Here is a 25525-nt window from a genome sequence, read left to right as displayed (position 1 = left end):
AGGGCGTGATCCCGGCGTTATGGGATCGAGCCCCATATCAGGCTCTTCCGCTATGAGCCTGCTTCTTCCTCTCCCACTCCCCCTGCTTGTGTTCCCTCTCTCGCTGGCTGTCTCTATCTCTGTCAAATAAATAAATAAAATCTTTAAAAAAAAATGGTCAGCTAAGATATTGGTTAAATAAGCAAACATGGATCACATAAAACGATAATGTCTAATTGGTAGGATTTAAAAAACAGAACTGGACTGAAATAAAGGATGACAATAGCATAGAAGTTGGCATATGGCTGACTGAACTTAAACTCTCGTAAGGTCCTTTGGGTTTGGGTTTTGGTTTGTTGGTTTTCCGAAGGCGGGTAACACTATTACTTAATTTTAGACTTTGCCGGTTAGTATGCATGTTCCAATGGCTAGGGCAACCCTAGAGAATAGACGTGAAATACGTAACTCTCACCAAGCAGAAGAGAGAAAAGCAGAGTAAGAGAAGGTAGGCAAATTCAGAAATCCTAAAGCAAGTAAGAAAAAAGAAAAATAAGGAGACAATTTAAAAGGAGAGATTCTACTTCTGGTAATGCAAAGCAGCTCCTTCCGACCAGCCCTCCTAGAGATAACACTGTGAACTCTGGACAAAATATAAAAAACGACTTCCTGGGGGCACCTGGCTGGCTCAGTCGGTGTGACTCTTGATCTCGGGGTTGTGAGTTTCAGCCCCATGTTGGGCGTAGAGCTTACTTAATTAAAAAAAAAAAAAGAAAAAACTTAGAAAACCAAAAACGAACTACCTGAAGATTCTGGAAAGAGAGAAAAAGCAGGAAGAGACCGGAGGGGGGCCAACATGTGGAAAGAGCAGTTGCCATATGCAAAAGTAGGTGAAATCTCACAAACGGTATTCCAGCAGGGAAGCTAGAAACAAAAGAGTGAGCCGTGCAATTCCGCTCCATGAACTACAAGAACAGGCAAGTGTCACCAATGGTGGTAGAAGTCGGGAGAGCGGTTGCCCTTGGTGGGGGATAGTGACTGGAAGGTCTCTGGGGTCCTGGCAACGTCCAATTTCTCCATCTGGGTGCTGATTACATGGTGCACTCGGGGAAAATTCATCAGAATTGGCACGATACGCGCAGTTTCCTGTCTGCATACGGTGTTTCAGTAGGAATTAGCAAAATCAAAAGGGAGCAGAAACAGGCAGGCAGGAGCAGACCGTGGAGGGGCCTGGACACCAGACCACAGAGCTTGGACGTGCCCCGTGGGCAGTGGGAGACACGGAAGGCATGCGAACCGGTTGTCGGAAAGGCTCCCTGGCGGCAGGATGGTGGCGGCTGGCCCAGGGGAGAGCTTGCCCTGTGGGACAGTATTTAGAAGGCTGGCCCAAATCTGGGCTTCTGGTGATGAGGACCTGAGCCAGAGCGGAGGGTGTGGGGTTGGAGGGACAGGACAAAATTGGAAGGACCTTTGGGTAATTGGGTGCCTGAGGCCAGGGGAGGAGAGGGGGAGTCCGAGGGGGTTCTTGGGAGAGGCTTGTCACCGCAGCTGAAGAGCGGGTGAGGGGCTAATGGGACAAGACAGGAGTTCCTGCCCAAGGAGGATTTTGCTGAGAAAGAAAACTTGGCCACGTTGGTTGGTAGGCCACGTGGAAGAGGCAAGCGGGAGGGAGCTCTAGATGGCACAGGGCCCTGAGGCAGGGTGGGGGGCTCGGAGCCGGGAGCAGGCAGGGCAGGGGTGTGGAAGGCAGAGGGGTGGGTGCAGAAAAGGGAGATCTGAGGTGGCAGGAGGGTGTTCACTGTTGAGCCCTGAGGCGCCCAGGGTGGGGACCTCGGGGGATGAGGCGGATTTCCAGGCGGGACTGAATGGCCTGGGTAATCCCCGGAATACAGTTTAGTGGATAGTTTCACCACTGCTTTCTAAACAGTGCCCAGTGAAGTTTTTCCGCGTAGTCACTGGTAATCTTAATCAGCTTACTTCTTGTTTGTTAAAGCTTTTCCTTTTTTTTTTTTTAAGATTTTATTTATTTATTTGACAGAGAGAGAACATAAGCAGGGGGAGTGGGAGAGGAAGAAGCAGGCTCATAGCGGAGGAGCCTGATGTGGGGCTCGATCCTATAATGCCGGGATCACGCCCTGAGCCGAAGGCAGATGTGTAACGACTGCGCCACCCAGGCGCCCCTTGTTAAAGCTTTTCTTTAGCAGCTAGTAGTGTCGTCTTTGCCTTATCCTGGCATCTAGGTTTCAGGGTCTGGGTCTCCCCGCCCGGCCCTCATTCCCGCCCTGCTGCACACTGTTATCTGTGCCTTGAGGGAGGAGGCAGGGTGGAGTAGGGAAAAGATAAGGGACACTTCATGCCCTTGGGCCAGGGTTTTCCCTCCGTGGGTCTCAGTTTCCTCCCCACGGACTGCCTGATTCCAAAGCCCTTTGCACACAGCCCGCTACCTGCAGGCCTCCCTCTCAGATCTGCTGTGCCCTAAGCTTGCAATGTGCCTCAGAACCAGGCTGTCACCCCAAGATAAACAAAGGTCTAAGGTTATATGGTGAGGGGCTTTGATGGGGAGGCTTGAATGCTGGGCAAGGAACTGGGGCTTCATTAGAGTAAGATCATTTCTCGGCAGTGGCGGAGGGCCCTTCCAGCTACTGTGTGAGCAAGAGGAGGGGCCTCATTGGCTGGGAGCGCCTGAGTCATGGTGACCTCACAAAGACCGTAACACCAGCCTGGGCTGGGGGGAGACAAGGTAAGCTGAGGGGTGGCTCTGGGAAAGTCCCAGGGGTGGGGGCGGCCTTCACAGCCTCCACAAGGCAGTTACCACCTTGACCCCACCCCCCTGGGTAAAAGTTTTCCCCTGGCTGTAATTCCACAGTTAGAACTTCATACCTTTGGCTTAAAGCTGAATTTTCTGTTACCATGTGGATGCCCCAGGTGGAGGTAACACACTGAACTTTATGTCCGCAGCTCAAGGCTCCTGGGAAAAGAGTTTAGGCTTGTTTTGAGAGTATGGTGGGTGGGAGTTGGGGGAGGTGAGAAGACCCAGGAAGGAATGCCATAGACTGGGGGTAGTAGGGGGGGGGCATGAAGGCAGAGACCCTGGAAGCCAGACTCGGTCTTTATCTCAAGTTCCCCTACCCTATCCTCACCCGGGGGGGGGGGAGGGATGAGGAGGAGGAGCATTTATGGGGGGCCATTGGGGGTCAGGTGCTGTGACCCTCACTATGTGCGTTATCCATTTTCTTCCCCACACGAGTCTTACGGATTGAGTATTAAGACCGATGCCCAGCATGGTGAGGCCACCTGCCCACATTCACACTACTGGTCAGAGACCAAGTAGCTTTCAAATTCCGGTCCAGCTGACCACAAAGCCCTGGATTTGCGCATCATAACTGGGCATCAGGAGAGTTGTGTTGTTTTCACTGGACTTCTCCTCTAGGGTAGGGCCTAAGTGGCAGCAGGAATGGGGAACGAGAAATGGGAAGATGTGGCTTCACTGAGTGATTCATGGCTCAGAAATCTCTGGGGTGTTGTAGGAAAAGCTGTCAGTTGAGAGGACCTGGGTTTGAATTCTGACTGCCATTTTCCGGGGCTTTGCCAACATTACTTTAGATTCCTTACTAGTCTGAATTAACATGCCAGGAAGTGAGGATAATGATACCTATCTTGAAGAGTTGTCATCCATCCACCCATCCATCCACTCATCCATCCATCCATCCATCCATCCATCCATCCATCCACCCATCCATTCCCTCACTCCACGAATGTTCCTGAACCTCCCCTGTGTGCTAGGCACTGTGTCATGTGCTGGGAAAACAGGGGTGACATGATAGCCAGAGACTGACGAGCTCATTGTTTGAGTGGAGACACGCGAGTAAACAGAGTGACCCTCTAGAACAGAGTGAAAACGTGCAAGGGGCATTTCACCCACATTGGAGGGTCCCAGGAAGACTTCCTGGAGGAAGGGACTCCTAAACTGGCATCTAAAATGTTCGATGTTAGCCAGGGGAAGTGATGGAGGGTTAGATGGGTAATCTTGGGGAAGTTTACAGGAAGAAGAAAGAGTATTTACAAAGGCCCCAAGTCAAGAAGGAGGCCAACACATCTGAGGCACTGGGAGAAGTTGAGAGTGTGGGACTGGGGAATGGATGTAGCTGGAGAGATAGAGGGGCCAGGCCTGTGGGCTGAGGGTCCTGGTAAAAGAAACAGCCATCACACTGTGGACCAGGGTGTCTCCACCATTGGCCTACCCACCAGCTATGTGATAATCACTTCGGGGAGGGGTGAAAGGGGGAGAGCTTGATAAGTCTGACTCCTTAGCCCCCTCAGAGGTACAAAGCAGAGGTCAGAAATCTGTCTTATGAAAAATATAAGCCTTACCTACACCCCATCATCTGAAAACCCATGAGGAGTCCCAGAGGGTTCTACAGGGGAATGGCATGGTTGGATTGGCATGCATTTTTCCTTTGTCTGAGAATATCTTTATTTCCCCTTCATTCCTGAGGGAGAGTTTTGCCAGATCTAGAATTCACAGTTGACAGTTTTTGTTTGTTTGTTTGTTTCACCACTGGAAAAATGTGTGCAACTTCTTTCTGGCCTCCCTGGTTTCGGATGAGAAATCCTCTGTCATTCGAATGGGTGTTCTCTCATATGTAATGCTCTCTGGTTGCTTTTAAGATTTTTTTCCATTGTGTTTAGTTTTTGGAAGTTTAATCATGATGCGTTTGGCGTGGATTTCTTTGGGTTTATCCTGTTTGTGGTTATCCTCTTCACTAAGTTTGGGATGTTTTCAACTATTCCTTCTTTGAATGTTTTCAATGCTTTCTCTTCCTCTGGAACTCTAAGAGCGCTCGATATTTTGTTTTGTATCACAGGTCTCTGAGGCAGATCTGTGTTGCAGGCCTCTCTGGTGCACCGTCTGGGGTACATGGGAGATAAAAAGAAAACCCTGGGCAATGCATCCAGTGTCATCCCTCAAGTCCCGAGGTTCCTAGACAGTCCACTGCCTTCTTCTTAGCTTTCAGAATCCATTGATGGTTTTCAGTTGAATCATTTCCAGGAGATTTAGTTGTACTTGGAAGGGAGGAGCAGGAAAAGTGAGTCTACACCCTCTTGCCTGGTACATGCATTAAAAAAATTGTGGCACAATATTGCATAGCATAAAATTCACTATTAGTGGCATTTAGTGCCTTTATAGTGCTGTGCGACCATCGTCACTATCTAGTACCCAAACATTTTTGTCACTCCACAAGGTAAGCCTGTACCCAGCAAGCAGTCCCTTCCCATTCTCCTCTTTCCTCGGTCCCTGGCAACCTCTCTCCAGCTGCCTTAATCTGCTTTTAGTCTTGCTAGAATTGCTTAGTCTAGATATTCATATGAATGGAATCATACGAAATGTGGCCTTTGTGTCTGACTTCTCTCACTTCACATAATATTTTCAGTTTGTCCTTACTTAGCAAGTATCAGCATGTGATTCTTTTTTTATGGCTGCGTAATATTCCATTGCACGGAGAAACATCTTGTTTGTCCATTCACCAGGTCACGGACATTTGGGTTGTTTCCACCTTTGGGTCTTGTGAATGTGCAACTGTGAACATTTTTGTACAAGTTTTTGTTGGAACATCCATTTTCCATTCTTTTGAGTACGTAGCTAGGAGTGGAATTGCGGGATCACGTGCTAATTCTGTTTAACCTCCTGAGGTACCACCAGGTTGGTTTTTACAGAGGCCGCACCATTTTACATCCCTATCAGCACTGTTTAAGGCTGTTGATTTTCTACATCCTTGCCAGCACTTGTTCTTTTCTTTCTTTCTTTTTTTTTTAATTTTTAACTTTTCATTTTAAAAGATATCTCTGTGCCCAATGTGGGGCTCAAACTCATGACCCCGAAATCAAGGGCCGCATGCTCTGCTGACTGAGCCAGCAGGTGCCCCTTGTTATTTTCCATTTAAAAAATTATAGTGAGTGTAAAATAATATCTTATCATGGATTTGAATTGCAACTTCCTAAGGACTAACGATGTGGAGTATATTTTTATGTGCTTGTTAAATATTTGTATATCTTCTTTGGAAAAGTGTTCTAGTCAAGTCTCATTTACCCATTTTAAAAATGGATTGCTTGCCTTTTGGTTGTTGAGTTTTAAGAGTTCTTTATATATTCTGGGGGTGTCTGGGTGGCTCGGTCGGTTAAGCATCTGACTCTTGATCTCAGGGTTGTGAGTTGAAGCCCCACGTTGGGCTCTACACGGCATGGAGCCTGCTTTAAAAAAAAGTTCTTTATATATTCTGGATACTGGACTCATCAGTTATATGACTTACAAATATTTTCTCCCATTCTGTAGGCTGTCTTTCCACCTCTTGATGATGTCTTTTGATGCACAAGTTTTTAATTTTGATGATGCCTAACTTACTTTTTTTCTTTTGTTGCTTGTGCTTTTGGTGTCACGTCTAACAAACCATTGCCAAATCTAAGGTTGTAAAGATGTACCCCTATGTTTTCTTCTAAGAGTTTTCTTTTTTTTTTAAAGATTTTATTTATTTATTCAACAGAGATAGAGACAGCCAGCTAGAGAGGGAACACAAGCAGGGGGAGTGGGAGAGGAAGAAGCAGGCTCATAGTGGAGGAGCCTGATGTGGGGCTCGATCCCAGAATGCCGGGATCACGCTCTGAGCAGAAGGCAGGCGCTTAACCGCTATGCCACCCAGGCGCCCCTCTTCTAAGAGTTTTCTAATTTTAGTTTTTATATTTAGGTCTTTAATCCTTTTTGAGTCAATTTTTGTATATAGTGTGAGGTAGGGGTCCAAGGTCATTTTTTTGCATGTTGAAACCTAGTGGTCCTACCACCATTTGTTGAAGAGACTATTCTACCTCCAATGAATGGAACTGGCAACCCTGTCAAAAATTAATTGACCATGGATGCATAGGTATATTTCTGGGCTCTCAGTTCTATTCCATTCATCTGTATGTCTATCCTTATGTCAGCACCACACCATTGAATGCAATTTTAAAGGAAGATACATGCAGCTCAATTTGGAAAATGGCTTTTTGGGAGCAGTCCCTCCATATAGGGGTCTTAGGCAATGGGATCTGCACTAGGGTCTGGCAGTGGTGATGGAGATAGGGGGAGATATTTGGGAGCTTTTCTGGAGCCCGAGTTGGCAGAACTTGGCCAAAATTGGATGCAGCAAGTGAGAAAGAGAGTAGTCAAGGATGATATCATTTCTGGCTTGTATAATAGAGCCAGTTTCTAGAAATGGAAGAGAATAAGAAGGTCTGATTTAGGAGAAAGATAGCAAGTTCTGTTTTGGATTCTCTAGGTGTGAGGTGCCCCAGTGTCAGATGTGTGTGTGCACACGTAGGTGTGTGAGTGCTTTCACATATTCCAGGCCCATATAGCTGGTAAATGTGTTCTCCACGAGGAACTAGAAGATCTACTGAGAGTTACACCCCCTGAGAGCTCCAACAACCCTGTTCAAGGCTTGGAAGGGTTCACTGAGGAGAGAGGATGGGAATCAGTCAGTGATTCTCTCAGTCTCAGACAGGGTTCGCTAGCTGTTTCATAGCTGTCCTCTACCCTCCCTATTTGGGACCCTAAGGCTTGGAAAGCAAAGGCCAAGAGGTAGCTTGTGGCTGCCGAGTCAGTAGCGAGCTCCTTTGGCTCCGCTGTGTCCCACCCAAGCCCCCCCACAACCACCGCTCTTCCCAATGCACAATGTCCCTTTGGTGGAGGGTAAGACATGGGCTGCTCCTGTCACTGGCAGGCAGCTCTGAAGTCTTGCCTGTCTGTTGCGAGATGAAAGAAGAAGATGAGGGAATAGAAGAAGAATGGGGGAGACCTGTTCTTTTCTCACGGAAGAGGGAGGGTCAGCCAGGGTTGAGACCTGTAGCTTTCTGCCCAGTGACCTGGTATTATGCTCCTGCTATGTCAGAGGGGTAGAGATTGTTCTCTTCCACAGCCCAAACCACATGGGCCTTCTAAAATCCTACGCACAGCCTCAGAGGCTTCACCTGATGCGTATTTTTCCAGGTTGAAAATGCCTCTCTTCGATAACCGTGGTGTGTGTGTGCGCGCACGCGTGCACACCCCCCCCCCCACCTGCATGCACACAGGTGGGAGGGGTGATGAAGGGAAGATCTAGGGTTTTTTGGAGCCTGAAGATTTTTTTTAGGCTCTTCTTTAAGTAAAAGAAGACAGAATTGTGAACACCAAATTAAGTAGAGTACCCTTGGAAAGGGACTGTGTAGCCAGGGGTCCTGAATCTTTAAATTTCATTAGCTTCCGGGTCAGATCAGATCTGGTGCTGAGGGTAAGCGGATACGTCCTGCTTCTGAGGCGGGGTGCAAAGCTGTGCATGGACGAAGGCAGCTCCCACTGGGCTCCGAGCGTCTTACTCCTCTGTGGCCACAGTGCCTGGCGAAGAGCGCCAGAAGGGTAGCCATCATTTAGAGAGGGCCTTTGGTAGCCCGTGTGTTCTGTGCTAGGCCCGAAACCACCACCACCCTGGGTGGCAGGCTGTCGCTCCCCATGTTAGAGATGAGCGGGATGAGGGCCAGAGGGGGAAAGTCTCTTGGCCAGGCTCACTCAGACTAGTAAAAGTTGAACTGGGATGGAATCCAGAGCCATCCAAATCTATGGTCGGTCCAAAGCCAAACTATAAAGATGCACAGAAAAATTTATAGAATGAGCGAACGATTTAGTGAATGAGTTAGTGTGTGAATAATACATGAATACGCGATGAAATGAGCTAGCGAACGAATAAATGGATGAAGAAGACATGAAACGATGAAGCAAGTAGCTTATTTACTGAACAGTTCCTGTGTGCCAGGTGCTGTGCTAGACTCTCCGAGATCTTGCTGCCCAGTGCAGAGACCAGATATTATTATGTGCCAACAAGGGACAAGTGGACAAGACACCCTGGGAACTTACAAGTGGACCTTACCTTTCTGGGGGCTCTGGAAGTCTCTTAAGCTGAAATTTGAAGGGTGAAGCCATAGGGGCTAGCCGGGAAGGAGTCTGGAGAAGGGTGTGCCCAACTTCTGGAAGGCCCAGACTGAACCCAGGAGCCTGGCTCTTTGGAAAAACACAGACACATTGAGGGGTGGTGGAATGGAGTGGGGAAGGGAGTATGGAGGGGCAGGAGGAGTGAAAGAGGCGTTAAAGCCAGACACAGAAGGGCCTTTTAGGTCCTGCTGAGAATTGGAGACGCTGTCCTGAAGACAGTGGAAAAAGCCATGGCTGACTGGCAGAAAGAGAGGGTCTTGGCTTCCCTGAGAGCCGGTAGGGTGGGTGACCTTCCTTTCCTTGACCTCCACTTCTTTAAGTATATAATGGGGCAATAACACCCAACTTCCAGAACTCTGTGTGTGTGTGTGTGTGTGTGTGTGTGTGTGTGTGTGTGTGTGTGTGTGTAGGGCAGATCTGGTTAGCAGATGTGCATGTCTGGCCTGTTGACTTTGCTCAGCAAGCATTGAGAAAACACTCTTCACCTGACTCGGTCTTCTTCTGTGTCTCCTCCCAGGGGCCCAGTCCTGCTTAAGAACACCATGAATGCAGGTGAGCTGTCCCTGGTTCCCACAGGGAGAGGAGCCCCAGTCTGGAAGTGGGGGAGGGTGGGGGAGGGTTGGGGAGTTCACCCGGCAGTCAGATTGCTGGTGTGAGGTGGGCTCTGGTTTTGAGGACTGCCCCAGGTTCTCCAGGTAGCCCGCCTCACCCAGAATAGGTAAACCGCCCCGGCCTGCTTTGGGAATCCAGTGCCACAGCCAGCTGCAGAATAGTTCTAGAAATTTAGGCTGGAAGTAGGGTAACCCCTCAGGGGGCTCCTCCTTCCCCTTTACTACCTTGGTCTAGTATTTATGGACTTCCCACTGGGTGCTAGAGGCTGGGCGTGTCCCAGGGACCAAGATAAGCATGGTTGTGGCCACCTCTACCAGAGGCTAGACCACGAAATGGGTCACTGGAATAAAGTAGGTTGAAGATTTTGCCAGGAGGAGCGGACTTGGAAAAGGACATCGGGAGGAGGTTCCAAGCCAAGGGAATTGCGTTGATTAAGGGCCGAGCGCTGAGAGGAAGAAGGGTGCGGTCAGAGAAACCCAGGGGATCTGGCTGGCTCCCAGAATGCAAGGGGCAGAGCTGAGTAGATGGGATTGGAAGGGTGGGCTGGGTGTGGTCACAAAGGACCTGAGAAGTCATGCAAGGGCTTTCATCCTAAGGATGGTGGGGAGCCATGGAAAGGTATTAAGCATGACTTAGAAGGTGGAGCATGCTGAATTTGCCTTTTTCCCTCTCAGGCGCATTGCAGGGAGCTCAACAGTTGGCTATCGGAGAGAAGGGTGCAGTGGCATTGAGAGACCACCAGACCGGGCATGGCTCTGAGCCCAGAGTCTAGTCTGGTCCTCTGTGAAAGCTCGAAGGTGACACCTACTCTCAGCTTCACCGAGGTCTCAGATTTAGCCTCCGGCACCATCTCTGGGCCCCACTCAGACATGGGCCTTGTTCCTCTCGTGAACCCACCCCTGAATCCTGGCTCAGCTCTTGTTCCAGACCTTAATTCAAGTCTGAGTCCTGTCTCAGAGGAGGCCCCTGGCCTGGTGACTGGTCACAGCCCCAGGCCTGTTGACAGCTGGACCGCGGGCCCCGCCTCCCTCCAAATCACCACTTCCTGCTCAGGTGAAGCCCTGGGCCCGAGTTCAAATCACGTCTCGAGGCCTAACTCCCAGAGGGCCCTAAGTCCAGCCTCAAACCTCGTTCTGAGCCCCAGCTCTACTGAGGCCCAGGGTCTGAGCTCAGGGAGCCACACAGGGCCCAATTCTCAGGAGGCTTTCAACTCCCTCTCAAGCAAGATTTTTGATTTGGGTCAGAGTAACTCCAATCCTTCCAGGCCTGAAGCAAACCCATTTATAAGGCCCTATTCAAGAGAGGCCCTGGTTGTGGGCCAGTGCGTCTCCAGGCCAGGCTCGAAAGCACTCCTTATTCCAGCCTCAAACTCTTCTCTGGACTTGGACTCCAACCCGATACTTGGTGTGGGCTCAAAAACCACCTCCAAGCTGGACCTGCATGCAGCTCGAGGTTCTGGTGGGACCCTGATCCCAGATGCCAACGAGACCATCACTGTGGTTTCACATAAGATCTCTGGGTCTGTCTCAAAAGGAGCCCTTGGGGCAGCCTGGGACACAAGTTCCAAGGGAACCATCAGCATGGCTTCAAATGGCAATCCCAGGTCTGACTTGAATATGACCATCACTCAGGCCTCATGCTTGACCCTGATTCCTGGCTCCAGTGACGGTATCAGCCTGCACTCCAGCACCCGTGGACCCAACTCCACCCTTTCTCCAGCCTCGTGCATGACCCTGATCCTGGGCTCCAATGAGACCGTCAGCCTGGGCTCCAGCCTCATCTTCAGCGACACGTCCACCCTGACACTGAGCAGCCAGCAAGATTATTCCGAGGACAATAGCGTCCATGCCATACCCCTGGATGAGAATCTGGGGAGCTGGGGCGAGATGGGCAGCACTGAGACAGGTCAGTTCCCGCTGGGGTTCCCCACCTCTAATACCACAGACGAGGACACCACAGCCTTCCAAAGCATCCCAGAAGGTGAGTACAGCAAGGGCGACAGCCCCAGAGAGCCACTACCTTGGAAGAATTTTGTATTCAGACTCGTAGGGCAGGGAGGCTAGAGAAGAGGAGTGGGAAGAGGAAGGAGCAGCATACAGTGGACAGCATGCAACATATCAATTATAACGAGAGATCTAGTGCTCAGCCTCTGCTTGCTGTGTGACTTGGGACAAACGACTTAACCTCTCTGAGCTTCAATTTCCCTAACTGAAATATCTCCATATCATAACGCTTTTATTATGTCCAGGTTATGAGTCACATAACTATCCATTTCTTTCAAAATGTATGCCTCTTTCTTTCCAGTTCCATTTCAGACCTGGCTTCTCAGGTTCAAGTCTGAGCCGTGGGGCAGGCAGGCTCTAGGCTCAGCTCACCTCTGCTGAGTGTTTGACATCCTCACTAGAGTGAAGCTTGACGTCCTGTCTGCGCCTCACTCACCTGGGATACACAGGGATTCTGCAAATGAATCCCTTATTGATTTTTGATGTTGTAAAGATCTTTTCCCAATTATTTATGTCTCCAAATATTTTTGTTTGTTCCTGCACCAACTCCATATTGTGATTTTTTTTTTTTGAGATTTTATTTATTTATTCGACAGAGATAGAGACAGCCAGCAAGAGAGGGAACACAAGCAGGGGGAGTGGGAGAGGAAGAAGCAGGCTCATAGCGGAGGAGCCTGATGTGGGGCTCGATCCCACAACGCTGGGATCACGCCCTGAGCCGAAGGCAGACGCTTAACCACTGTGCCACCCAGGCGCCCCCATATTGTGATTTTTAAAAATATACCATGGCTTTATAAATATGGGTTTACAAAGGTACAATGTGTGTCTGGTAGGGTGAGAATTCCTCTTTGAAGTTCTCAGACGTATTCTGAGGACAAGAGCATCCAACTGTGCCCTGGAGGCTATTAGTAGACACTCATTCTTCCATATACATTTTATTTAAAAACAAAAACAATTTTTTTTAAGATTTTATTTTTAAGTACTCTCTACACCCAACATGGAGCTTGAACTCACAGCCCCGAAATTAAGGGTCACGTTCTCCACCGACGGAGCCAGCCGGGTGCCCCTTCTACGTGCATTTTATATTTATTTATTTATTTGAGAGAGAGAGAGGGCACAAGCAAGGGGAGGGGCAGAGGGAGAAGCAGACCCCCTACTGAGCAGGGAGCCTGATGTGGGGCTCGATCCCAGGACCCCGGGGTCATGACCCGAGCCGAAGGCAGCCACTTAACCGACTGAGCCATCCACGTGCCCTGCAAGTCAGTTTTTTCTTTAAACAGTTTTATTGAGATATAATTCATATAACCATAACATTTATCCACTAAAAGGATACAACTTAATGCTTTAAAAATATACACAGTGTTAGGCAGCGATCACCACAATCCATTTTAGAACATTTTCATCTCCCCGAAAAGAAACCCTATACCCCTTAGATGTCATCCCCAACCTGTGACCCCCAGCCCTAGTCAATCACTAATCTACTTTCTGTCTCTATATATCTATTTTGGACATTTCATGTCAATGGAATCATACAATATGTGGTCCTTTGTGATTGGCTTCTACTTAGCATAATGTTCTCGAGATTCATTCATGCCGTAGCGTGGATCAGGACTTCATTCCTTCTTACGACTGAATAATATTGCACTGTATCCCACATGTTGTTTCTCCATTCATCAGCTGATAGATATTTGGGTTGTTTCTGCCCTCTGGCTATTCTGAATAGGACTACTATGAGCATTCATGCATAGATTTTGGGTGGCCATGTCTCCATTTCTCTTCGGCATACCCCTAGGAGGAGGCTTGCTCGGCCGTATGGTGACTCCGTGTTCAAGTGTATGATTCAGGGGCATTAGTCACACTTACAGTGTTGTACAGCCGTTACCACTCTCTAGTTCCCGAACTTTTTCATCACTCCAGATAGGAGCTCATACCGTAAAGCAACAGCCCCCAACCCTCTCTCTCCAGGCTCTGCTAACTCTAGTCTTTCTCTGTGAATTTGTCCACTCTAGATAGATCGTGGAAGAGGCATTATATGCTATTTGACCCTTCGTGTCTGGTTTATTTCACGTAACGTTCATCTATGCTGTAGCGCGTGCCAGTACTTCATTTCTTTTTACGGTTGAATAAAATTCTAAGATGTGTACCACATTTTTTCGTCCATTTACCCATGGATGGACACTTGCGTTGTTTCTGCTTTTGGGCTATTGTGAATAATGCTGCTGTTATAAACATCAGTGTGCAAGTATCTGTTTGAATCCTGTTCAGTTCCTTTAGCTACGTACCTACGTGTGGATTTGCTGGATCACCTGGTAATTCTATGTTTAGCTTTTGGAGGAACCACTAAACTATTTTCCAGAGCAGCTGTACTAATTTGCATTTCCACCAGCAATGTACAAGGTTTCCAATTTCTGCACTATTAATCTCTCCTTGTCAACACTTCCCATTTTTCTTTTTTTTTTCTTTTTAAAGATTTTATTTATTTATTTGACAGAGAGAGACAGCCAGCGAGGGAGGGAACACAGGCAGGGGGAGTGGGAGAGGAAGAAGCAGGCTCCCAGCAGAGGAGCCCGATGTGGGGCTCGATCCCAGGACTCCAGGATCACGCCCTGAGCCGAAAGCAGACGCTTAACGACTGAGCCACCCAGGCGCCCCTATTTTTCTTTTTTTGAAAATATTTTTATAATAGACATTCTGAAGGCTGTAAAGTGGTATCTCGTCGTGGCTTTGATTTGCATTTCTCGGATGATGACTGGTGTTGAGCATCTTTTCATGTGCTTATTGGTGTTTGTGTATCTTCTTTGGAGAAAAGTGTATTCAAGTCCTTTGCCCGTTTTCAAATTTGGTTGTTTGTGTTTTGTTGTTGTTGAGTTTTAGAAGTTCTTTATATATTCTGGCTACTTAATTCTTTATCAGATATATGATTTGCAAATATTCTCTCCCATTCTGTGAGTTGTCTTTTCATTCTCTTGGGTAGTGTTTTCTCTCTCTCTCTTTTTTTTAAGATTTATTTATTTATTTATTTGAGAGTGAGCACATGTGTATGTGTGTGCATGAGCAGGAGAGGGGGCTGAAGAGGAGGGAGAGGGATAAACAGACCCTGTGCTGAGCTCTGAGCGACTCACGACCCTGTGATCACGACCCAAGCCGAAATCAAAAGTCTGACGTTTGACCCACTGAGCCATGCAGGTGCCCCCATAGTGTTCTTTGATGCACAAAAATTTTAAATTTTGATGAAGTTGGTTTATTTTTTCCTTTATTGTCTGTCCTTTTGGTGTTGTATTCATGAAATTATTGCCATATCCAATGTCATGAAGGTTTCCTCCTATGTGTGCTTTGAAGAGTTTTATAGTTTTAGCTTTTAATCTTACTGTTTGAGTCAGCTTTTGTGTATAGTGTGAGGTAGGGGCCCAACTTCATTCTTTTTTTTTTTATTAAAGATTTTATTTATTTATTTGACAGAGAGAGACAGCCAGCAAGAGAGGGAACACAAGCAGGGGGAGTAGGAGAGGAAGAAACAGGCTCTGAGAGGAGAAGCATGATGTGGGGCTCGATCCCAGAATGCCGGGATCACACCCTGAGCCAAAGGCAGACGCTTAACGACTGCGCCACCCAGGATCCCCCCAACTTCATTCTTTTGCATGTGGAAATCCAGTTTTCCCAGAACCATTTGTTAAAAGGCCATCTTTCCCCATTGAATGGTCTTGGCACCCTTGTCAAAAATCAGTTGACTACACTTATTTCTGGGCTTTCTATTTTATTCCATCGGTCTGTACGTCCTTATGCCAAAACCACACTGTCTTGAACTATAGCTTTACAGCAAGTTTTGAAATCAGGAAGGGTGTTATGAGTCCACTAACTTTGGTTTTTTTTTCTCCAAAATTATTTTGGCTGTTTAGGGTCAATCTTTGCTATTTATTTATTTATTTATTTATTTGAGTTTTATTTACTGGGAGCCTGGGTGCCTCAGTCGGTTAAGCATCTGCCTCCAGCTCAGGTCATGATCCTGGAGTCTCGGGATCGAGTCCTGCATCAGTCTTTCTGCTCAGCAGGGAGTCTGTTTCTCTTCTGATCCTGCTCCCTCTCGTGCTTTCTCTCTCACCCTTCTCTCTGTCAAATAAATAAATAAAATCTTTGAAAAAAATTAAGTTTTATTTATTTAAGTATTCTCTATACTCCATGTGGGGCTCGAATTGACCTGAGATCAAGAGTCACATGCTCTTCTGCCTGAGTCAGGCAGGTGCCCCCAATCTTTGCTTTTTAAGAGGAGTATTTTGTCTATCAGCATTTTTTAAAGGTGTTATTTATGTATTTGAAAGACAGAGGGAGAGAGAGTAAGCAGAGGGAGGAGCAGAGGGAGAGAGACAAGCAGACTCTGCCCCTGAGCGTGGACCCTGAGTGCGGGGCATCCCACAGCCCTGAGATCATTACCCGAGGCGAGGCAGGTGAAACCAAGAGCCAACGCCCGACCAATCGACCAATCGAGCCACCCAGGCAACCCCTGCTCATTTGCATATTTAAAGACAACATATTTGCAAACTCCATTAGCCTTTTTAAAACCTTTTCAAGATATGTAACATGTATCAGTAAACTATGTAAAGAGTACTACTAATCTCAAGTACCTCCCGATGAATATTTACATATGTAAACTGGTAACTACGACACAGATCAAGACAGATCTTTCCGAGCAGCCCAGAACCGTCCCTTCTGACCTTTTCCATTCGATACCCCTTCTCCTGGGGCAGGATTTCTCAACCTCGGCATTACCGACATCTCGCGTTGTGCGGATGTGGGTGTGGGGGGCTGGGCTCCGCACTGTGAGATGTGTCCCCGGGCTCCACCCAGTAGGACGGTAGTAGCAGAGATGCTTGGAAACCCTGTGACTCTTCCATTGCTCATCAGATTTGCATGTGTTTGTGCACCTGTTTATATTGCTATAGACTCATGACTTCTTAGGTTATTCGGTGAACTATAATCTGTTGCTACCGTTATTTATTGTGATACTCAAATTGTCCCCAGTTTGACCAGTGAGATCCCCTTTAAGCAAGATTTGTGTCCCTTTGACACGTCCCCATCGTTCTTTGAGATCTCTTGTTTTCTGGTACCAGATGTCTCAGGCTCGTTCTGTACTTTCCTGCCCAAATCCCAGACTCAGCCATTGCTCCGAGGAGGCTGGTTCCTTTTAGTGGAAAATGGGACCTAGGAGACAAGATCTTGGAGCAAGCCGTGTTCACAACTGTTGGTGTCTCTGCCTCTCTCTATTGGCTCCAACCTCCAGAAGCCTCTGGTGGCCGAGATGGCCCTGAACCAAGTTCCAGGCACTTACAGGCCCTCAGAAGGAAAGAGGCCCATTTTCTTTTGGGTTCCCCTCAGTGCTGTTAAATAAGGGGCTCTATTGGTCTTGTTCAGCCAAGCGTCCATCCTGGGCCAATCACTGTGGCTGGGGGCATGGGATGCTTTTATTGGCCAAGCTTGGGTTCCAGGCCCACCCCTATCTGAAGACGGGGTGATGGATGGGCTTGCATAATCCAGCTTCACCTAGCTACAGGGAAAGGGTAGCCCACAGGGGAGAAGGGCCTCCTTCACCAGAAGACAGATGAGGAAATCTAGGGCTGACAAAACAGGTATCTCCTATCACAAATCAGAGTTTCATTATACGTTGTGATTGCAGCTGAAGGATGAGAATAGGGGGATGCTGAAGAGGATGAGTGAGCCCTCCTTTCCGAAGGTCAGGGAGGCCTCTCCAAGGAGGGGCAGGCAAGCAGAGATGCGAAGGAGGGGAGCCCTAGCTGGGCAATGGGGTGTGCTAGTGGAGTGGCCCAGGTAGAGGAGACCACCTGTGCAAAGGCCCTGAGGGGGAAGGTTGCCCTGGCCTGGAAGGAGGACAGTGTGGCCAGAGCACGGCGAGCGAGAGGAGAGCAGCAGGAGATGGGCTGGGGAGGTGGGCAGAGGACACTGATCCGGCAGGGACTCGAGGGTGCTGACAAGAATGGTGGCTTTATGCTCAGTGGAATGGGCTGCCACTGAAGGCTTTCAGGGAGGGCAGCACAGTCCGGCAGCTAGGGGAATAAGGATTGGAGTGGTTCAGTGGGGGAGGGGAGACAGGACTATGACACCAGATCTACCTCATATCTTTACCCTCCCTCTTGTCTCCTCGTTGAAACTGTGACATTCAGGAGTCTTCGATGAAGTGACCTCATGCCTGGTGGAGGTGCCGGGGAAGAGAGATGATGACAACAAGATGGCTCTGGTATGCTTCCTGCCCAACCCCCAGCTGACTTCCCCAGGGTGCCCCCTCCCCTCCCCGACTCTCCAGCGCCAGTGGTCCCTGTGTCTTTGCTCGGCTCTTCTTTTCTCCATGGCACTCATCACCGTCTGGTATGCACTACGCTTTACTAGTTCATCTTGGTTTTTGTTAGCCTCTCACACTGGAATGTATCCTCCATCAATCAGGGATTTTTAAAAAAGATTTTATCTATTTATTTATTAGAGAGAGAGAGAGCGCACACACGAGTGGGGGAGGAGGGGCAGAAGGAGAGGGAGAAGCAGACTCCCTTCTGAGCAGGGAGCCTGATGTGGGGCTTGATCCCAGGACCCTGAGATCATGACCTGAGCCGAAAGCGGTTGCTTAACCGACTGAGCCACCCAGGTGCCCCTAAATCAGGGATTTTGGTCTGTCTTATTCCCAGCTCTATTCCCAGCATCTAGAACAGTGCCTGGCACATCATAGGTGCTCAATAAAGCTTTTTAAGCAACTGAATCAATTGTGAGAGGGTCTCTAAAAGGGGAAGAAAGACTGGAAATGGCCCTTTTCAGGTCACAGTCCCAACCCAGGTCTTGGCTCAGGAGGCCAGAGAAGGCCGGCACCAATAGGACTTGGTGAGGGTCAGTGGGGACAGACTGGACAGGCCGGTGGTCATGAGTGTGAACACATGCTTAGTCAGGGAGACTGGCTGGTGGACGGAGCCTGGAGGTGGGATCCACCCAAGCCAGGCCATGCAGGGGGAAGCCCTGCCCTCAGGCTGCTTCACAGGCAAACTCCAGTCCCTGGGATGCCCCAGGATGGGGCATGGGGAGAGGGTGACAGGACTAATAAGAAGTCTGGCATTTGGGAGTATCTGTCCTCATCCCATGGCATTCCTCCAGCCGTCCACCTTGTTCTTGCCACACTGGCCTTTCTCGGTTTCTCACACCTGCCATACTCATTTCTGCCCCAGGGCCTTTGCACTTGTCTTTTCTGCCAGGAGATTTCTTCTCATCTACAAAATGTGCATAATAAAATTGAAGTGAGGCCTGTGTTAATGTATGCACAGCACTGAGCACGGTGCCTGCAACAAATAGGGTTTATTACTACAGTCGTTCAACACATTTTGTTGAGTCCCTACTATGTGCAAGTCATCATTTCAGGCACTAGAGATACAAGAGTGAGGTAACATTCTAGTTACTTCAGACCTTCCTCTAGTTCTTCATATGGTTACCCCCCCCTTTTTTTTTTGATGGTTACCTCTTTCTTGTCATTCAGGACTCAGCCCAAATATCAGCTCTCCTGAGAGGCCTCCCAGGACCCTTCAGCCTATTAACTATCCCTCTATCATCACTTTGGCAGTTTATCAGTTGTTATTTAGCAAACCACCCTCAAGACTTAGTGGTCTAAATGTTCACTCCACTGGGGGAATAAGGACTGTGGGGCCCAATATCTCATGATTCTGACATTTTTGAAAAATTTTAATTTTTATTTATTTTTACTTGAAGTGTATACAATATTATGTGAATATTATACAATATAATATATTATATTATATATTATACAATATTATAAGTGAATACAGTATTATATTAGTTTCAGGTGTACAACTTAATGATTCCACCTTTAAATACATGACCTGGTGATCACCAGGATAAACCTAGCTACCATCTGTCACCATACAAAGTTGTTACAATATTAGTGACTATATTCCCTATGTGGTACATTGCATCCCTGTGTCTTAATTATTTTATGATGGGAAATTTGTACCTTTTTAATCCCCTTCTGTTTTGCCCTCTGGCAACACCAGAATGTTTGAACATTCAGAATGAATCTGTTCTGTTTCGTTTTGTTTATTCATTTGTTTTGTTTTTTACGTTCCACATATAAGTGAAATCGCACGGTATTTGTCTTCCTCTGGCTGACTTATTTCACGTAGCACTATACCCTCTGGGTCCATCATGTTGCACGTGGCAAGATCTCATTCTTTTTTATGGCTGAGTAACATTCCATCGTGTGTGTGTGTGTGTATAGATCTCGCACACCTTCTTTATCTGTTCGTCTATTGATGGACGCTCAGGTTGCTTCCGTGTCTTGGTTATTGTAAATAATGCCGCAGTCAGCATAGTGGTGCCCGCATCTTCTAGAATGAGTGCTTTTGTTTTCTTCAGCTGGATACCCAGAAGCGGGCTTGCTGGATTGTATGACAGTTCCGAAACGGTCTGGGCTCAGCGAGGTGGCTCTTCTGCTCTCTGTGCTGTAGACTGAGGTCACTCGGGAGCAGGGGCTGGAACATCCAAGATGACCCTCATCTTCCACACGGTGTCATCAGTCCTATCTAGCCCGGCTTCCTTGCAGCACGGTGCTTGGGCTCTAGAAAGAAAAGGTGGCCAATTCCCTTAAAGGCTAGGCCAAGAATTGGCGTATTATCACTTCATGGCATTCTGTTGGTCCAAGCCAGTGGGAAGATGAGCCCCGATTCAAGGGCTCTCTGTCCTCTTGATTGCAGCGGCAAAGAACGTGCAGCCTCTTGAGCCCACCACACTCCATCAGGGCCACTTGCTTTGCTTTCTTCACTACATGAAGTTAGTTTATTTCATGAGTTTTTCTTCTTCTACCTTAAGATAATGAGGACGCATAGATTAGTTGGACATCAGTAAAGGTATTCCCCTCTCTCAGGTGGCAGGATGCCTTCACCTGGGGCGCCTGGGTGGCACAGCGGTTAAGCGTCTGCCTTCGGCTCAGGGCGTGATCCCGGCGTTATGGGATCGAGCCCCACATCGGGCTTCTCTGCTATGAGCCTGCTTCTTCCTCTCCCACTCCCCCTGCTTGTGTTCCCTCTCTCACTGGCTGTCTCTATCTCTGTCAAATAAATAAATAAAATCTTAAAAAAAAAAAAAAAAAGGATGCCTTCACCTGACTTGGATGTGCCCTTAAGAGTGGATACTAGAAAGCCCTTGAAAGGTATTATTAGTCGTGGGATTTCGGCGGGAGGTGTCAGCACCTCTTCCGTCCCATCAGCTCCTGCCTCCTCTTCCTTAAGAGAGGGAGACTGGAGAGGGGGAGTGATTTGCAGTGCCTGAAGTCTGGTCCTCTTCCAAACTCTGCCCTTTAGGGATTATCCAGCCCCTCCCCCGCTGCCACCACAGTCTTTCCCAATCTGCACCCCACCCCAAGTGCCCCCGTGGTTTCTCATTTCTCTGGAGCCAATGCTGGGGGCTGGCAGTTGGGGACGAGTTGGTGGTGGCTGGTGGGGGTGTGTGGGCCATCCCTGAGGATGGGGGTCAGTGTGGCTCTCACTCTGTGGCTTTGCCCTCTCTGCCTCCAAGGTGGAGAATGCCATCGCCCCCCAGAAGTGCCAGGAAGGGGAAGGAGAGAAGAAGACCATGATGAAGAAGATGATGGTGTGGGAACCCCGTGCGGGTCTGTGGCATTGGGTGGGGAGGAGGTGGGAGTCCCAGTCCACCCCCTGATGAGACAAGGCTTGAGATGGGAGGAGGACAGAGGAGAAGGCAGGATGCTTGGACGTGAGCCTCGGTCCACCTCTAACTGCCCTCCAGCCCCCTGGGGGAGCTCGGCAAGCTATTTTCGTTCTGTGAGCCTGGCTCTTCTCATCTCCTCAGTACCTGTGATAATGCCTGGGCATGGGCTCGCTTGTTGGGAGGATGCAAGCCAGTGGTGAGATCACTGTAGAACCCTCACCCCTGGGAGCAGTCGTTATTATTTAATACATTCTTTCCCCCAGAGATTGCTCCTGGTGGGAAACTTCCAAGAGTTTCCTTACCTTTTTGCAAAATACATTCACTTCTCAGTTATCTACTGGAATGGTTTGGGCCACTGAAGACCCCAAAATTGTATTTAGCTTTGGGTCCCTTAAAGAGATCAAACCCTTGCCCTTGATAATTTAACAAACATTAATTGAGCACCTATTGTGTGTAGATGGGAGATCAAAAGTGAGAAGTAATTAGGACATTTTGCTTTTATTTTGTATTTATTTATTTTGAAGATTTTATTTATTTGAGGGAGCCAGTGAGCGAGCATGAGCAGGGGAGGGGCAGAGTGAGAGGGAGAAGCAGACCCCACTCAGCAGGAAGCCCAGTGCTGGGGCTCAGATCCCAGGATCCCAGGATCAGGGCCCAAGCTGAAGGCAGATGCTTAACTGATGAGCCACCCAGGGGCCCCTATTTTCTTTTTTTTAAGATTTTATTTATTTATGTGACAGAGAGACAGCCAGCGAGAGAGGGAACACAGCAGGGGGAGTGGGAGAGGAAGAAGCAGGCTCATAGCGGAGGAGCCCGATGTGGGACTCGATCCCCGTACGCCGGGATCACACCCTGAGCCAAAGGCAGACGCTTTAACGACTGCACTACCCAGGCGCCCCGTCCCTATTTTTTATTTTTAAAGATTTTATTTATTTATTTGAGAGAGAGAGAGAGAGAGAGCGAGCTCACAAGCTGAGGGAGGCGCAGAGGGAGAGAGACAAGCAGACTCTGCACTGAGCAGGGAGCCCAACGCAGGGCTCGATCCCAGGACCCTGAGATCATGACCTGAGCCGAAGGCAGACGTTTAACTGACTGAGCCACCCAGGGGTCCTTAGGACATTTTAAAAGGAATTCACGTGGACCCCCTTCAAGATCCATTCATGGCGTTTTGGGCGGGCAGTCCATGGTTTAAATACACCTGCTTACTGCAAGGCCGCTGAAGCCGGGTCTTGCTGGGCCCTGTGTGTGGGGTGCGGCTGGCTAAGGTGTGGGATGTGTTTGGTGGCCTTGAACGGAGCTCAGGACAGGGTTTGAGCCATGAGCTGGCTCCCCCACTGGAGGCCTGCATGGTGTGGAGGCGGGGAGTTCCGTCCAGGCTGAGGGGCTGCCGCGGCCTGCACCCTCTGCGGAACGGTGGCCTTGCCCCCCTCACTGGCCCCTCTGTGGTCCCCTGTCCAGAGGCAGATCCAGGAGGAGCCACTGGATTCCCTCTCAAGCACCGTCCGCTGGCAGGCCATGGAGACCCTGACCCAGCTGAGGTGTCCACAGCCCTCTCCCTGACCCCCAGCCCTCTCCCCTCTTGCCTGGGCTCCACCTGTCTCTTCTGGTGCTTGTCCTTAGTGCCCCACCCACTCCTGTGCCTTTTCCTCTCCCCCCCCCCATCCTCCACACCCACTTGCCCCCTCCCCACCTCATCTTGCTCAGGCCATGCCCAAGCCCCCAGCTAGGCGCCCTCCTCCCAGCCCTGCATCCTTAGCTGCCTGCCACCGGCCACAGGCCCCCTCCCTCACTGCGTGCCCTTGCTTTGTGTCTCCGCCAGTCACACCCAGCCCGCCCTGGGTGGGCAAGAAAGATCAGAGCTGGTGAACACGTGCGTGAAGAGTGTGTTCTCCCTCCCCTCTGTGCAGGCCATGCAGGAGAAAGACGAGGCCAAGGCTGAGACCATACAGGTGAGTCGTCAGGGCTGTCAGTGTCCTTAGAGTAAGGTGCATTTCTGATCTCCCAGTGGGGAGAAAAGGAGCGTTCCAGAAGATGGATGTAAATCTTCACACTCCTACTCAAGCCGCATGACCTCACCTCTCATGGCCTGAGCAGGCACTTGATAAATATTTGGTGAATGAGTGAATCTTCGGAATAAGGGATTGCTCATTTGGGGTGCTCTGTCCCCTTGTGGGTCTTGCCCTAAGAGAGGGATGCGAGCATGTGTTGGCCCGTGGAGGTGGCAGGGATTGGGGGAGGAGGGCTGAGGACTGGGTGAGCTGGGGTGAGGCCTAGCTGGGGGGAGGGTAGAACGTCAAGGGGCTCCTGTGAGCATCTTCCAACCTTGGTGGGTGGTCCCGGAAGTGGGTAGAGGTGACCCTTAGTGCAGGATGTAGGGTCAGTGGGGGAGGTTCAGGGAGAGGAGTTTCCGCCCAGAGGGAGGCACATTCATTCATCCTTTCATTCAGCAAATACGCACAGTGCCCACTCCGAAACATCAGGGGCCGGGGGATACAGTAGAGGGAGGGCAGCGGGGAGATGGACATTGTCAAAGAATCATATGAATAAATGCACGTTTGTAGCAGTGGTAAATGTTGCAAGCCAGAAGTACTTGGGGCTATAAAGAGCCTAGGATGGATGTCCTGCCCTAGGTGGGGGTGAGGGGTCATGATGCTGCAGCTGAGAGGTTAAAGAAGAATTAGTTAGCTGGTGGGGGGGGGGTGGCAGAAAGAAAGGCATGCCAGGCAGAGGGAACAGTCTATTCAATGGCTTGAGGACAATGGGAACAAGGTGACTGCAAGAATGACAAGGGAGCCATGTGGCCGGAGCCCAGTGGTTGAGGCAAGAGTGCTGGGAAGCGAGGCTAGAGGGCAGTGGGGGCCAGACCACACTGGCAGCAGGAGGGCTCTGGGTCCCAGGAGGTGGTGCACTGAGACAAGACCCAAAGGAAAGGTGGGGGAATCCCTGCTGCCTGGGAAGAGACCAGGCAGCCCTCTTGCAGTACCAGGCCCAGACAGCAGAGGTCAGTGCTGAGCAGTGATGTACCCTGGATGGAGGGGAAGGGGAGGGAGTTGCCAAATGGGGCCGGCTTGGTGGTTGTGGGGTAACCTTGGTGTGCACAGAATGGGGAAGCCTGGACAAGGACAACCTGGGAGACAGACAGATGTGACGAGCTGGCAGAAGGAAAGGAGGCAGGGGACAGAGGGTCTTCCCAGAGTGGCTCAAACCCTCTCTTCAGCCTTATGTGTATGTAATGCCTGCACCTTCCTAAGACCATTCTGGGACTGTGGTGTGGCTAAGGGAGAGGGAACCTGGGCAGGGGAGACGTGGCTCCCTGCAGGGGCAACTTGGAAAATCTATTTGGGTCTAGGGGTAGCAAGCAAAGAAAGCATCAGAGAACTTCCCAGAGACAATAATAAAAGGAAGGCTGGCCCTCCCGTTCATCAGGCTCTTACAGCTCTAGTGCCGTTGTCCCACCCATCCTCTCATTTGTTCCTCATGACTCAAAATCACCTTGTCCTGTGAGCTTGGACAAGTGAGTCCTCATTTGCAAAATGAGAAAAACACTTTGAGGGGCGCCTGGGTGGCTCAGTCGTTGGGTGTCTGCCTTCGGCTCAGGGCGTGATCCTGGTGTTATGGGATCGAGCCCCACATCAGGCTTCTCTGCTGGGAGCCTGCTTCTTCCTCTCCCACTCTCCCTGCTTGTGTTCCCTGTCTCTCTGGCTGTCTGTCTGTCTGTCAAATAAATAAATAAAATCTTTAAAAAAAAAAAAGAAAAACACTTTGAGGACAAAGTGATATGGTTGTGCAAATCACCAGGCACTGACCTGGCCCATGGTAGATCCTTAGTCAATGTCGGGGCTCCTCTTCCTCCTCCTTTAACGTAGGACTGCAGGGATAATAATCACCAATTTCCTTTTTTTTTTTTTTTTAAAGATTTTTAAAATTTATTTGAGAGAGAGAGTGAGAGTGGGAGGGCCACAGGGAAGGAGAGAATCCCAAGCAGACACCGCGCTGAGCACAGAGCCCAATGCCGGGGTCAGTCCCAAGACCCTGAGATCATGACCTGAGCCAAAACCAAGAGTCCGACGCTTAACGGACTCGGCCACCCAGGCACTGCACCGATTTGTTAATAAGGAAACTGTAACCCATGGCGGGGAGCGGGGAGTAATTTGTCCACTATCACACCTCAAGTTAGTCTCCGAGGAGGGGCAGGAAAGCAGCTCCCATGGGCCGAGTG

General features: G+C 49.3%; 1 protein-coding gene across 1 annotated transcript in view; it reads left to right on the top strand.

The window, feature by feature from the left end:
- The first annotated feature begins 10329 nt into the window (after positions 1-10329).
- The window catches only part of MROH7 (maestro heat like repeat family member 7), a 42428-nt gene continuing 27232 nt past the window's right edge, over positions 10330-25525 (top strand). The window contains exons 1-5 of the mRNA XM_026498016.4: positions 10330-11560; positions 17757-17830; positions 21154-21228; positions 22765-22844; positions 23126-23255. Of these exons, the coding sequence (XP_026353801.3) occupies positions 10330-11560; positions 17757-17830; positions 21154-21228; positions 22765-22844; positions 23126-23255 (1590 nt within the window). The remainder of the gene's footprint in view (positions 11561-17756; positions 17831-21153; positions 21229-22764; positions 22845-23125; positions 23256-25525) is intronic.

This window comes from Ursus arctos, unplaced genomic scaffold (genome assembly GCF_023065955.2).
Source record: "Ursus arctos isolate Adak ecotype North America unplaced genomic scaffold, UrsArc2.0 scaffold_12, whole genome shotgun sequence".
In the NCBI taxonomy this organism is placed as follows: Eukaryota; Metazoa; Chordata; class Mammalia; order Carnivora; family Ursidae; genus Ursus; species Ursus arctos.
Note: the sequence above shows the minus strand (reverse complement) of the source record. Positions and strands in the feature narration are given on the sequence as shown.